This window comes from Perca flavescens, chromosome 18 (genome assembly GCF_004354835.1).
Source record: "Perca flavescens isolate YP-PL-M2 chromosome 18, PFLA_1.0, whole genome shotgun sequence".
NCBI classification, from domain to species: Eukaryota; Metazoa; Chordata; class Actinopteri; order Perciformes; family Percidae; genus Perca; species Perca flavescens.
Window position 1 is genome coordinate 4,879,119 of NC_041348.1, and position 12,805 is coordinate 4,891,923.

General features: G+C 41.2%; 1 protein-coding gene across 3 annotated transcripts; it reads left to right on the forward strand.

The window, feature by feature from the left end:
• Positions 1–3,264: 3,264 nt before the first annotated feature.
• LOC114573097 (alpha-1-antitrypsin homolog) lies at positions 3,265–10,435 on the forward strand. 3 transcript variants are annotated; one of them, XM_028605029.1, is made up of 6 exons: positions 3,265–3,424; positions 4,529–4,600; positions 5,484–6,108; positions 6,709–6,979; positions 7,307–7,454; positions 9,777–10,435. In XM_028605029.1, the coding sequence occupies exons 3-6, from the start codon at positions 5,493–5,495 to the stop codon at positions 9,966–9,968; spliced, it is 1,227 nt and encodes a 408-aa protein (XP_028460830.1). In that variant the 5' UTR covers positions 3,265–3,424; positions 4,529–4,600; positions 5,484–5,492; the 3' UTR covers positions 9,969–10,435. The 3 variants fall into 3 exon arrangements, with proteins under 3 accessions (XP_028460830.1, XP_028460829.1, XP_028460831.1); XM_028605028.1 differs by having other exon boundaries at positions 4,542–4,600; XM_028605030.1 differs by lacking the exon at positions 4,529–4,600.
• The last annotated feature ends 2,370 nt before the right edge of the window (positions 10,436–12,805 follow it).

A 12,805-nucleotide genomic window follows, 5' to 3' on the forward strand; every position in this document is an offset into this window, starting at 1 on the left:
TCCCTGAGTGTACAGTGTATTGATCCATGTCATGGCACTGGTCCCCTGCAGTCACTTGCTTTCTGTTGTTGACTATAGTGATGAATGATGCTGAGTAGATTCTAAATCAGCAATAATTACTGCTCTCCACACATCAGTGAGCGAACGCCTGCAGTACGGGTCCCACTAGTTGTAACAAGACAACTTAGAGCAAATCCATTAAAACATTGACTGTTGTTTTCACAGGCGGGCAGAAATCTGTTTGCCTCAGTTTCCAACTAAGCAAATTCAACAGTTTAGAAAGCCTCCTGAGGTACTCTGGGGTATCATCAATATTCTCAGACTCAGCTGAAGTCTCAAGAATATTGCAGAAGACGCCAAAACTCATCAAAGGTTAAGAGACCAACCAAAATATCCTATTTTTCTTTTGTCTAGGGATTATCATGAAACTACCAGGCATAAGCGCTTGGTTGAGACCTTTTTACACATTAGAAACTCACTTTCATTGAATAAACATGCTAAACTATACTTTTTCCCTCATTTCTCTCTATCTCTATGAGGCAGTGCTGGAGGTGGAAGAGACCAAGTCAGAAGATGGGGGAGAGACCTGGCATCATGCCCCAGAGAGTTACCTTTAAAAGTACAATTCATGCTCATAATGTATGACGATCTCACGGGGCTCATGCTCATCGGGACAATTATCGATCCTACAGAAGTCTAGACTAATACACTCTCCATTGTTGTGCTTTTATTCTTTTGCTATTGCTTTAATACTGCATTCACTTACATTAGATAATTTGTATTTTTCCCAATAGTATGGCATATCATTCTCAGGACTGAAATGCATCTCCAGCAATTTCACCAAAGTTGCTGAGTGTGTTTTGTTTCACCTCCAATTTTTCCAAACATTACCGGATGATTTACAGTTTATTTCTCAGTTTTCACAAAATGATGACAATCCATCCAAATGGCAGTAATTTACCCCTGTTACTGAATCTCTGCTATTGCAAAAAAAAAAAAAAAAATTATTAAAACCCTATTCTTTTATTAAAAAAGCATTTTCTCTTTTGTCATTTTTTTCACACTGCAATCAATTTCCTCCTTGAACACCTCTTTATCTTCTTACGCAAATAGCAGAAATTGCTTTGCAACTAGGCCTATTCGCCAACACAAAAAGAAAAATCTTGCAAAAATAGTGTTACATTTACACACTGCAGTAGATTTTAATAGCTGCAGGACATTAGCTCACTTTTAGGTCGGGCATCAGGCAGACTGGTGGAGATGATATTGAGCTAAGATGATGAATAGAGGATAGTTTGATGAATACGACAACAGATCTATCACAAGTAACAGAAATGTCAGCCTATTTATCAAGAAGGGTCCCACTGACACCTTGGAAAACCCATGTTTTTGAGCCAATAGCAACAACCAGTCCTCCAAACCATTTGATGATGTACTGTAGGTGGTATATTTCTACCCTCTAATACAGCGGTCTTCAAGGTTTTTTAGGCCAAGGACCCCTTGAAAGAGAGAAGGAGCAGGGACCCCCTACTACGTATTGAGCTGCATATTGAGCTGGGCCTACAATAGTGTGTAGCTAAAGCCTTTAAACATAGCTTTTTACGGTGCATACATAATCATAACAAGTTATCTTAAGACACTTTACAAATAGAGTAGGTCTAGACAACACTATAATTTACAAAGACCCAACAATTCCATCAATTCCCCCAAGAGCAAGCATTTAGTGCAACAGTGGCGAGGAAAAACTTCCTATAAGGGAGAAACCTCGGACAGACCCAGGCTCTTGGTAGGCGGTGTCTGACGGTGCCGGTTGGGGGTGTGATGAACAGTGGCAATAATAGTCACAATAAAGATAATGGAATGACTAGAAATAGTAGTTGCAGTAGTTCATGGCGTAGCAGGGCACTGCAGGGTGTTACAGGGCATAGCAGGGCGGAGCAGGGCACGGCAGGGCATAGCAGCACATAGCAGGGTGTAGCAGGACATAGCAGGGCACTGCAGGGCATAGCAGCACGTAGCAGGGCGTAGCAGGACATAGCAGGGTGTAGCAGGACATAGCAGGGCACTGCAGGGCATAGCAGGACATAGCAGGGTGTAGCAGGGCACTGCAGAGCGTAGCAGGGTGTAGCAGGGCATAGCAGGGCGCGGAGCAGGACCACGTACACGTATGTTAATGTTAAACGTACATGTAGCACATTGAATCCTTGAAGCTGAACTGTATCTGTGGAAGGCCCCTTTCCAAATATTATTGGACTGAATGGATCAAATTCTGATACGAGTTATTTCGCAAGGGTTGTGACGCAAAAAAAAAAAATGCATCCACCGATTTACAGACGTCTCTTTCTCCATATAAGTCTATTGAAAAAAGTCTAATATCTAGCTGTATATTATAAAGTTAGTAAAAAAGTGTTTGTACTGCACTTAGACATTCACCATGTTAGGTGTTATTATTGTCACAGTCTTGCCACAGCTCTGTGGCTAGAGGCCTTGTTGTTGTTGTTAACGTAACTTTATTTAAGATATGTGACAGTATTTGTTTCTAGGTTGGGGTTTTCTGTTTGTGTGTACCTCGTGTGTCTCTTCAGCCCTGCCCTGTATGTCTTCCCGTGTCAGCCAGTCTTGTTGTAATCAGTCTTTGTTGTTTTGGTACTACTGTGGTAGTCTAAATCGACGACGTTTCATTTAGTTTAGAATAGTTCCGGTGCCGGCGGAGATTTCGCCGGATGTCCCTCACCACCACGCTTTCTTTGTGTTGTCATTCTAAACTCCTGGGACATTCAAGAAACACCCTCCAAGCTAGTGCCGACTATCAAAATATATATATTTTTTGGAGTAAAATTCACTACACACACTCCACAGACATTTTAATTCCAGAGCTCATGTCCCTGCAAGCCCATGTTCCACCTAAACAAGTTCCTTCCCAAGGCTATTTTGCAGCGGCACCATTGCTCCGTCCGTCGGTAAAATATCTAAATAGACAAAGACCTTTCGAAGACGATTGTGATTGGTTTAAAGACCAATAAACCGGAGCACGTTTTTCTCCTATCCAGCATTGTTTTGTGGACTAGCCAGACCCTCCTCTGCAGCGCTGTCAAGGAAGGTCTGGCAATTCCCGTTTTATTTTGTAGTCTCTCTGTTTCTCCTGTATCATGTCTTGTTTGACTTCCTGCCTTGGGTTTTTCCCGCCTCTGTGATTGCCTGTCCTACCCTGATGTGTTTCACCTGTTCACCAGCCCTCATGTCACCTGTCCCTCGTTACTACCCTGGGTGCCTTGTGTATTTAGTCCTCACTCCCTGCGTCGTGGCTTCCAACTGGTTTTAGCGTTTCAAGTTTTAATTTTCCCAGTGTGTATTGGATTTCGTGTTTGATTTTTCAGTTTACCAGTTTCCAGATAGACCTGCCTGACTCAGGACACGTTTTGTTGTAAGCCCTTTTTTACTTAAATAGATCTTCCAACTCTTCCTGCTACCTTTTCCTCTACCTTCCAAACATTGGGTCCAAGCCTGCTGTTTCCAAGTCGTAACAATGGACCTTTTTCACAGCAGACATTTTGACTTGTCATAGTAGGAAAAACACAGATGAAATTGATGACCTTACCGATGGCTCAGTTCCATCAAGTGTCCCAGAAAGCTATTTCAGTGAGTCAGCATGCACAATACCAGGGCCTCTCCTAAGTGGAATGCACCCATCATTAATGGTTTTGAATACCCCTGTGCTTTTCCTACTATGACATGTCAAAATGTCTACTGTGAAAAAGGTCCATTGTTACGACTTGGAAACAGCAGGCTTGGACCCAATGTTTGGAAGTAATTATATTACTGTGTTTTGTAGTTTGACATGAAGCAGAATAAAATTGTCAAGAAATACTAGCATACAATAGAGTGCATGTCTGGACTGTTGGAGGAAACCCACAGGCACGGGGGGAGAGCATGCAAACTTTGCACAGAAAGGCCTCAGCCGGCTGACCCAGTAATCTTGATGAATGGCTATTTGATTTAGAATACCAGTTCATGCTATTTTATGGGAAAATGGCTTACCAATTATTTATTTTCATAACAGAATTCAATTGAAATTCAGCATGACTTCAGTCTGAAAGGAGTTTCCCTTCATACAGTGATTTCTGGTGTTTTTCATTTGATTTTCTTAAAGTATGATTTATGGGGCACCCAGGTAGCTCAGTTGGTAGAGCAGGCGCCCATATATAGAGGTTTACTCCTCGACGCAGTGGGCCAGAGTTAGACTCCGACCTGCGGCCCTTTGCTGCATGTCATTCCCCTCTCTCTCTCTCCCCTTTCATTTCTTCAGCTGTCCTGTCAATAAAGGCCTAAAAATGCCCCAAAAAATAATCTTAAAAAAAAAAGTATGATTTATGTTTTATAGAACAGCCTGTTTTTGGCTGCCATTGATTCATTAGCCATGTAGTGCTGAGTGAGTTGTTTTGCATTCAGGAAAATAGTCTGGCCAGATATCTCTTAGCCCAGGACAGAATAGAGGCTGGTCTTGGTTAATGTTTGACTTAACTGTCAGTTGACTCTCCCAGCTTCTGTGTATATATTGGGGAAGATTCGGGATTCGTCTGCAGCAAAGAGGACATTAAAGGTAAGCATACACACTTTATTGAAACATGCAGATTTCTTTTAAAACTTGAAACTTTAGATGCATTAGACTTGCATTCATTGGTAAAAATCAGGTTTGAAAGAAACTTAATACGTGACATAATAATGTGGTAATTGGGAAGTGTAGAGCTGGTTAGAGGCTAAACCATATCAGTGTGTTCTGGTTTTAAAAAAAAAATTGTGTTTTTTTTTTAGTTTATTTCTGTTTTGTTAATTGTTAATTGTTAACTGTAGTTAAGTATGAGGACACTGAGACTGATAGATATAGATCACATAAATAGACAAAGACCTTCAATACTTAAACAAAAAATAAACAAGTTGTTATAAATGTAAAACCGTGTCTAGGGCACTTGCATGCATAGACAGCACAGGAGGTAGAATATCTATCGATCTCTATCAAAGTCTTCACTCAGCCATAAAGTTATCATGGACTAAGGAAAGGGTTTCCATATCAACGTAGACATAAACTTGTCATCTGGCCAACTAACAGAATACCTTAACTACTCTAATTTAATAAAATACATGTCCCTAACCCATTGCGCAAGCGTTGGGGGATTTCAGTCTTTCCATCTGATCAAAATTTGTTGCCTGGCTATCGATCAGTACGCTTACATGCACACCAATATTCCACTATTATTCTGAATATGACAATATTCTGACTTTGATACAGGTCATGTAAATGGCATGTTCCGGTTGGATATAACTGGAATATTATGTGCATGCAAACATACTTAGTGTGGCAAATGACAGTGTGTCCTGTTAATTCAAAGCCATCTGTCTTTCAGATTTAAAAAACAAACAAAAAAAAAAAAAAAAAACTATTGTGGTTGAGCCCAACTTACCACCTCCTGATTTTCCCTGGACAGGCTGTAAAGATGCATGGGATCTTTGCTAGATGTGCGCTCTCAGCCCTGCTGCTGGCTTCAGCCTGGGCAGACCACCACCACCACCACGGCTCTGAACACAGCCACGAGGGAGAGCTGAGCTGCCACAAACTGTCCTCTCCTAATGCTGACTTTGCCTTTGCCCTCTACAAACACCTGAGTACCAACGCTGCTGCCGGAAAAAACGTATTCTTCTCGCCGCTGGGCATCTCCACCGCCCTGTCCATGCTGTCTACAGGGGCCAGTGGTGAGACCCACCGCCAGCTTTTCTCCAGCTTGGGCTACAGTGCTCAAACCCAGGCACAGGTCAACGACGCGTACGAGCATCTCTTCCACATGATGGGACACAGCCAGGAGAGCCAACAGCTGGATGTCGGTAACGGCGTGGCCGTGCGCTCCGGCTTCAGTCCTCTGGAGAAGTTCCTGAAGGATGTCAAGCACTACTACTCCGCCGACGTCTTCAACGTCGACTTCACCAAACCTGCCGAGGCTGCGGCTCAGATAAACACCTTCATTGCCAGTAAAACCCAGGACAAGATCAAAGATATGGTGAAGGACCTGGACAGTGAGATGGCCATGGTGCTGATCAACTATGTCTACTTCAGAGGTAGGATACATGCGCATACAGAGACATTCTGAAAGAACAGAGCATTCACGCAGTTAGCCGGCTGCTTTGAACACACAGAGACACAGCATCTATACAGGTTTAGCCGCACATGTCCTTGTGTAGTTTAAGGAAGGATGCTACCAGGGCTGCAACTATAACTATTATTTTCTCAAGTGATTAGTTGTTGGGTTGACTAAATGTCAAATTGGTGCCAAGTGTTTTGCAAAGTCGAAGGTGTCGTCTTCAAATGTCTTTTGTCCACAACTTAAAGATATTCAGTTCACTGTTAGAGCAGTGAAGAAACCAGAAAACGTTCAAATTTAAGAAGCTGGAATCAGAATTTTTACTTGTTCTTTGATAAATGACTCAAACCGATCAATCAATTATCAAAATAGTTGGTGACTAATTTAATAGTTGACAACTAATGGATTAATTGACTAATCTTTGCAGCTCCTAGATGCCAGGAATATGTTAAACAAACCAGTCTGAAAGATAATAAAAGAATGCAAGATAATGCATACTGCCGCATTATGCGAACCCACGATCATTTGAGTTGACATACTGAAAACTACACAACCCCCTCCCCATTGCCTCGTACAGGACAATGGGAGAAACCCTTCGATGGGAACCAGACGCACAAGGCAGACTTCAATGTGGACGAAGCCACCAAGGTCCAAGTGGATATGATGAAGAGGAATGGCCGCTACGAATACTACCAGGACACCGACAACCACACCACGGTCGTCATGCTGCCCTACAAGGGCAACACGTCCATGATGATCGTCCTGCCCGATGAAGGCAAGATGAACGAGGTGGAGGGCTACATCAACAAGGATTACATCAAGCACTGGCATGACTCGCTCTTCAGGAGGTAAGAGAGGAATTTGATTTACTTTTCAGTCCTTTTCATCATGGTTGTGAAGAGTGTTGTAGCTGCAGTAACGGTGTGCTCATTTGCGGGATTGTACAGAATGTGTTTGTGTTTTTTGGGGGCTTTTATGCTGAATAAAAGATGTACAGTACCAGTCCAAGGTTTGGACACACTTTTGGGGACGTGTGTCCTAACCTGGGAAAAGTGTGTCCAAATCTTGGACTGGTACTGGATTTGATTTGCTCATGGTGTCCATATTAAGTACAAGCTATAAGTCTACCGTATATTCCAGTGATTGTGACCCTGGTGATGTTCTGTGTTTATCAGCTCTGTGGATCTGTTCCTGCCAAAGTTTTCCATCTCTGCTGAAGCCTCCCTGGACAGCCCACTCAAAGAACTGGGCATAACCAACGCTTTTGCAGATAACGCAGATTTCTCTGGCGTGTCCGACGAGATCAAGCTCAAAGTCTCAAAGGTAGGATCAGCAAACAGTGTGCTACAAGTTTGTAATGGAAATGGCAGTTACTCATGGGGAAATTTAACAGAGGGCAGTTATAGCCTAAAGGTTAGAAGTGTGCTTGTGACCGGGCGGTCAATCCCAGCACCTTCCAGTTGTGATGGGTATTTGTTTTTCTTTTTTTTATCTTTTATTTTAGGACTCTACCCTAAAGATCATAAGTACATGTCTTTTGCACACTTACAAAAAAATCAATGCATTATTTTGGAAAAATGCCAGCACACTAATGTTTAACTTTTCCTTTAGAAAAAATAGCACATTAAAAAAGGGAAGCAAGACTAAGGATTGTTTAATTTGTTTGTGAAAGGTATGGAGCTAGCCAATAAAGAGGTGGATTGAGTATGGACTAATTTAAACCTCGTAATGTCAGTTCAATCTATAAAACGCTGAAATAACCTTAAGGCTACAGGTGAATAGGGAATTTTTTTTAACTAGCAGATATCACCATGAAACTCTGCCAGTTGATTACATACATTAAGATGAGAAAAAAATGTATTACAAGTTTTCTGTAATTTAATGTTTAAATATGCAAATTAGGCATTATCTAATGAAAAATGCGCTAATTTGCATATATTTTAAAAAACGAAATCTGAGTATTGGATAAAGCCAGGTTCAAAATTATTTTTTCATTGTGTTCACATATTAGATGGGGAAAAAATTACTGAGGGATTTATGGATATCTACTTTTATTATCCTGTAAATCAGAATATACTGTCAATACCCTTAAATGATTTTCGCCATGTTTTTTGGAATAAAATGTTATAAAATCAGGCTACGAATAATATATTTACAAATCCCTCTAATTGTCTTCATAATATAACTAGGTACAAGACTGGAAAGTTTGGTGTATAAAGGTACTACTGAAGTGGAGATTTCGTTCTTGGAGTATGAGAGAAAAGTCTTTTTGAGAAAACGGGCTTTAAAGATTTCTATAGCAAAATTCCACTAATTTCTATTGAAAGCCATGAATTACAGACACGTATACCTTCAGGTCCAAAAAGATCCATGTATCACACTGTTTAACATCCACAACTCATTATTGCTTCATCCATCACTGATCAGAACATCCAAAACAACACATCAACATGGCCTTCAACTGAAGACCATTACATCACAAACTTCAAACTGACAGGACACAACCATTACACAGTCTAGTTCCCCCAGGTTAGTTTACAGTCTACATATCCATTCCAATACCATATGTAGGGCCCTCCTCGATCTCCTGCTGATGTTTTTTCACTTTTTTGGCAGTGCTTACACTTTTAAGACTCCACTTTGCACTGGTGTAATGGACACTATTGGCTTTTGATATCCTAACCATGTTGTCATCCTTCATTGCATTAACAGTCTGTGCTCTGAAGTCACAATTTCTCCATCACAGCCAGCATGGCAGAGGCACCCTCATTGAATGTAGAAATAGCCTTCATGGCTGCAGTTTTTGGACACTGGGCCCATATGACCAAGTTGAGGCATGCTTTGGCATTCTGAGTGCCTCCATGCTGCACTGTCACTGGACATCCGGTGATATACAGGGATGAGCTTCTTATGAATCATTCAAAAGACCAATATTTAGAACACTGGAGAAAGTAATCAAAGTAAACTAACTAAATTGTTATTAAACACATTTTCACATTGTGAATCACGTTGTCAGGAATTGTCATCAGCCAATGAGATTGCGCATTTAGCGCTAAATCCCCCCTTTTACTTTCACAATTGGTTGCTGATGAAAAGGAAATTACCATATTTGGATCCGACAGCATTGTAGAGGAGAGAGACAGCTTTCAAACGGTATATGTGCAGACAGCGATCGCGGACCAGCGGGATTATTTAGAACGCCAACTTTTGTTGAATTTAGGAGAAATCTACCGACGCTAACAGACAAAGTGTAGTAAAATAAACACCTAAATGTGTATTTTTTACTTTTTTTCAACACGTCTGAAAGAACACATGTGAACACAAATAGCCGAAAATCTCAAAATTGACCAGTGAAAAAAAAACATGTTTTTGCCTACCGTGTCTCGCCTTAAATTGAATCGGTTAGGCAGAAATTTATTTAAATTTTTGTATGTATGTATACTTGTTTCCATCACCTGTAGCTCAGTGCAGATTTGACCAGTCACAGTATACTTGTGTGCATTGGGAACTGTACACATGTTTGTGTGGGGGGAAAAAAAAATTACATTTTCACAAAAACATATTAGAGTAGATGCTGCGAAGACCCTTTGCTAACTACAATTTTCCCAGACCTGCACTCTAATCCGACTATTGCTTCCTCCCCAGGTGTCCCACCAGGCCGTGCTGAGCGTGGACGAAACGGGAACAGAGGCAGCAGCCGTCAGCACCATCGAGGTCATGCCCATGAGCATGCCTGAAACGATAAAGCTCGACAGACCCTTTATGGTCTTCATCCTGGAGCACTCGACCAGGAGCATCGTCTTCATGGGAAAGATCAGCAACCCCACAGCCGAGTAAAGCTGCTGGGGAAGAGAGGAGTGTTACATGGGTTACTTTTTCACACTGTAGTTTTTTTTTGTTTTTAGCCAAAGGACATTAGCTCCTTTTTTACCTTAGCATTTGCAAGCCCTGTAATGATGTCACAGTGATATTAAGAGCCTAGGGAGGAGGAGAAATTGATAAATGGTGGACAGTTTGATGAACAAGACGACAGATCTATCATGGAGTAACAGAAATGTCAGCCCATTAATCTGCTTTGCAGTCTGTCAACATGACACATTTATTACCATCGGTCATCTGAATCTGGCTTGGTGTACAAATACCGAAATACATATTTGTATATTGTATCCAGCTGATTGTATGTGATGCAGATAACTAAAAACATTAGATAAATCCCTTTATTTTTTTTTTAAGCGTCTGCTTATGCTCTTTGGGCTAATGCTGTTTCAACATGGTGAAGTGAAATAAAGAATGTTTTAATCTGAGCTTCATAGATCTAATTATTTTACCAAATGGCTGTATATAATGAACTCATGTTGAATTATTCGGAGAAGAAATTTTTTGTTATTTATTTTTTTAAAGATAGAAATGTTTCTTTAAATGTCCCTCAAACTGATTTTTATTTATTTTTTGTATCTGTATGATTATTTAATGCAAGTGTGGTCAATATCCTTGATGTACCACTTCTGGAATTGCTCCGGTGCTGCAGGAAATTCTGCCAGATATTTTCACAAATGTCAGTCTCCTTCCTCTTTCTTTGTGTTGGAATTTTAATTGCCGGTGGATTTGAGGGCTATGGTTAACTGGTCCTCCCTTAAGATCTCTGCAGGGTAGATCCAGACAGCTAGCTAGACGATCAGTTCTCTCTCGCACGGCTATTTTTACAGTGGCTCCTTGCGGAGCTTTGTGCTGCCCATGGCAATTGTGATTGGTTTAAAGGATCTGTGGACTGGCCAGACCTTCCTCCACACCGCTGCGTGTGGATGGTCTGGCAAAGCGAGACTAATGAAGTGTAACCCACATTTTTTTTAGGCCCCTACTGCACCAGCGGTTCTTTACCCATGTTGTGTTTACTGGCTTGGGTTGCATCAGAAAAGAGAGCCTTGCCAAAAATCTCTTGACACTGGACAGATGAAGAGGCTGGTCCTCGTTAATTTTTAATAGAACTCTCAGCTGACTCTCTTGGATATGGAATGGTGAAGCATCTGCTAAGCAGCTGCTGCAAAGAGGACACTAAAAGTAAGCATGGCTCTAAAAAAAAAATGTGGATGTCAATATTCTAAGAATTCAGTGATATGTAATCACCCTCCACTGTGTCACACAGGACAGTGGGCGACCCCATTCTTCCCTTTACAGGTAAACACCACCATAGATCCATAGGCTGTATTTAAAAAAAAAAAAAAAAAAAAAAGTGCAAGTAGCCACTGTGACGCCGCCCATTGGTTTGTGGACTATAGTCTTTGCACCTGAGGCCTGTACTACGAAGCAAGATCAACTTGTCCTGGATCTCTTTCAATAATCCGGCTTCACCTAACCTAACAACCGTGGTCCCGCATAACCTGTACTACGACGCTGGTTATCAACTAGTTCAGTCAACTCAGGGTTTCCCAATCCAGCGGCGCGCTTTCACATAAGAGGCGATGTTCGTGCACCACGACCAGTCACAAACCTCTAGAACCACATGTTATTTCTCCATAAATATGAAGAACACAGACACGGTTTTACAGGGAAAACGCAATACAGTGGCTGCTTCTTAAAACAGGAAGGAAAGCTGGCAAAAAAAATGAATAGCCGACGCTGTAGATGTTTAAATCATAACGCTTATTAATATTACTTCCTCATCAGTCAGGACCAAGATCTGACCATAATTACACTTGTGCTTTCCATAAACTGTCGATGCTTTAGCCTATTATTTCAGTTGCAACCCTGGCAGTGGTAAGTGATCGTTAGAGCAAATGAAAAATATAAAAACATCATTCAAACCGATGTGCGCATTGGCGACACATGGCTCAAGAAGCCGATACAGTATTTAGGCCTAATTCCCTCCCATTAAAATATATAGGCTATATTTCATAAAAATACCCATGTTAACGGGGTTGTTGGTCTCTCAATGTTTAACTTTTATGAGCGCACCCCTCTCTCTCTCTCTCTCTCTCTCTCTGCACTGAACTCCGACCTATTGATTGGTCAGTAGGCGGTGCTTTTACACCGGTTGATCTCTGATCTCCAACTTAACCTGCTCCCGACCAGGTTAGGTGTTCAGCATGAGTTACCACAGCAATTGAACCCGATAACAACTGATCCACCTTTATAGTACAGAAAATCCTGGGTTGAGACTTAAGTTAGCTCGTTAACGCCAAATCCTGCTTCGTAGTACAGGCCTCTGAAGATTTATATGAGCTGGCTCCTTAGTCTTGAAAAGACAACCCAACAATTCTGCCTTCTCTTTCCTATCCCGGCATTTAAAAGGGTCAAGAAACGTATTGAGTAAAACACCTCAGTCACGTGTAAAGCGTAGCCAGAGGGTAATAAACAATAAGAAGGCGGATTTCTTGAAATCTTAACGCGTGCATATTTATTTACAGTGAGGCCATAAACACGTATAAATGAGACAAAGTTTAAAATAGACACATTTTAGGCTAATAATTGAAAACTTGGAGCAAAATAAAATCAACTAATACCAAATATAACAAAGCACGTGCTTCTGACAGCACGGCTTACACAATTGAAAGACACTTTACAAGTTAACTAACACCCCCAATGACCCCTCAAATGCGTTAAACAAACACACACAAGAAAAGCCCCCATCGGTTGGTTTGGTCCAATGATTTCAGTGATGACATCATCCACACCAT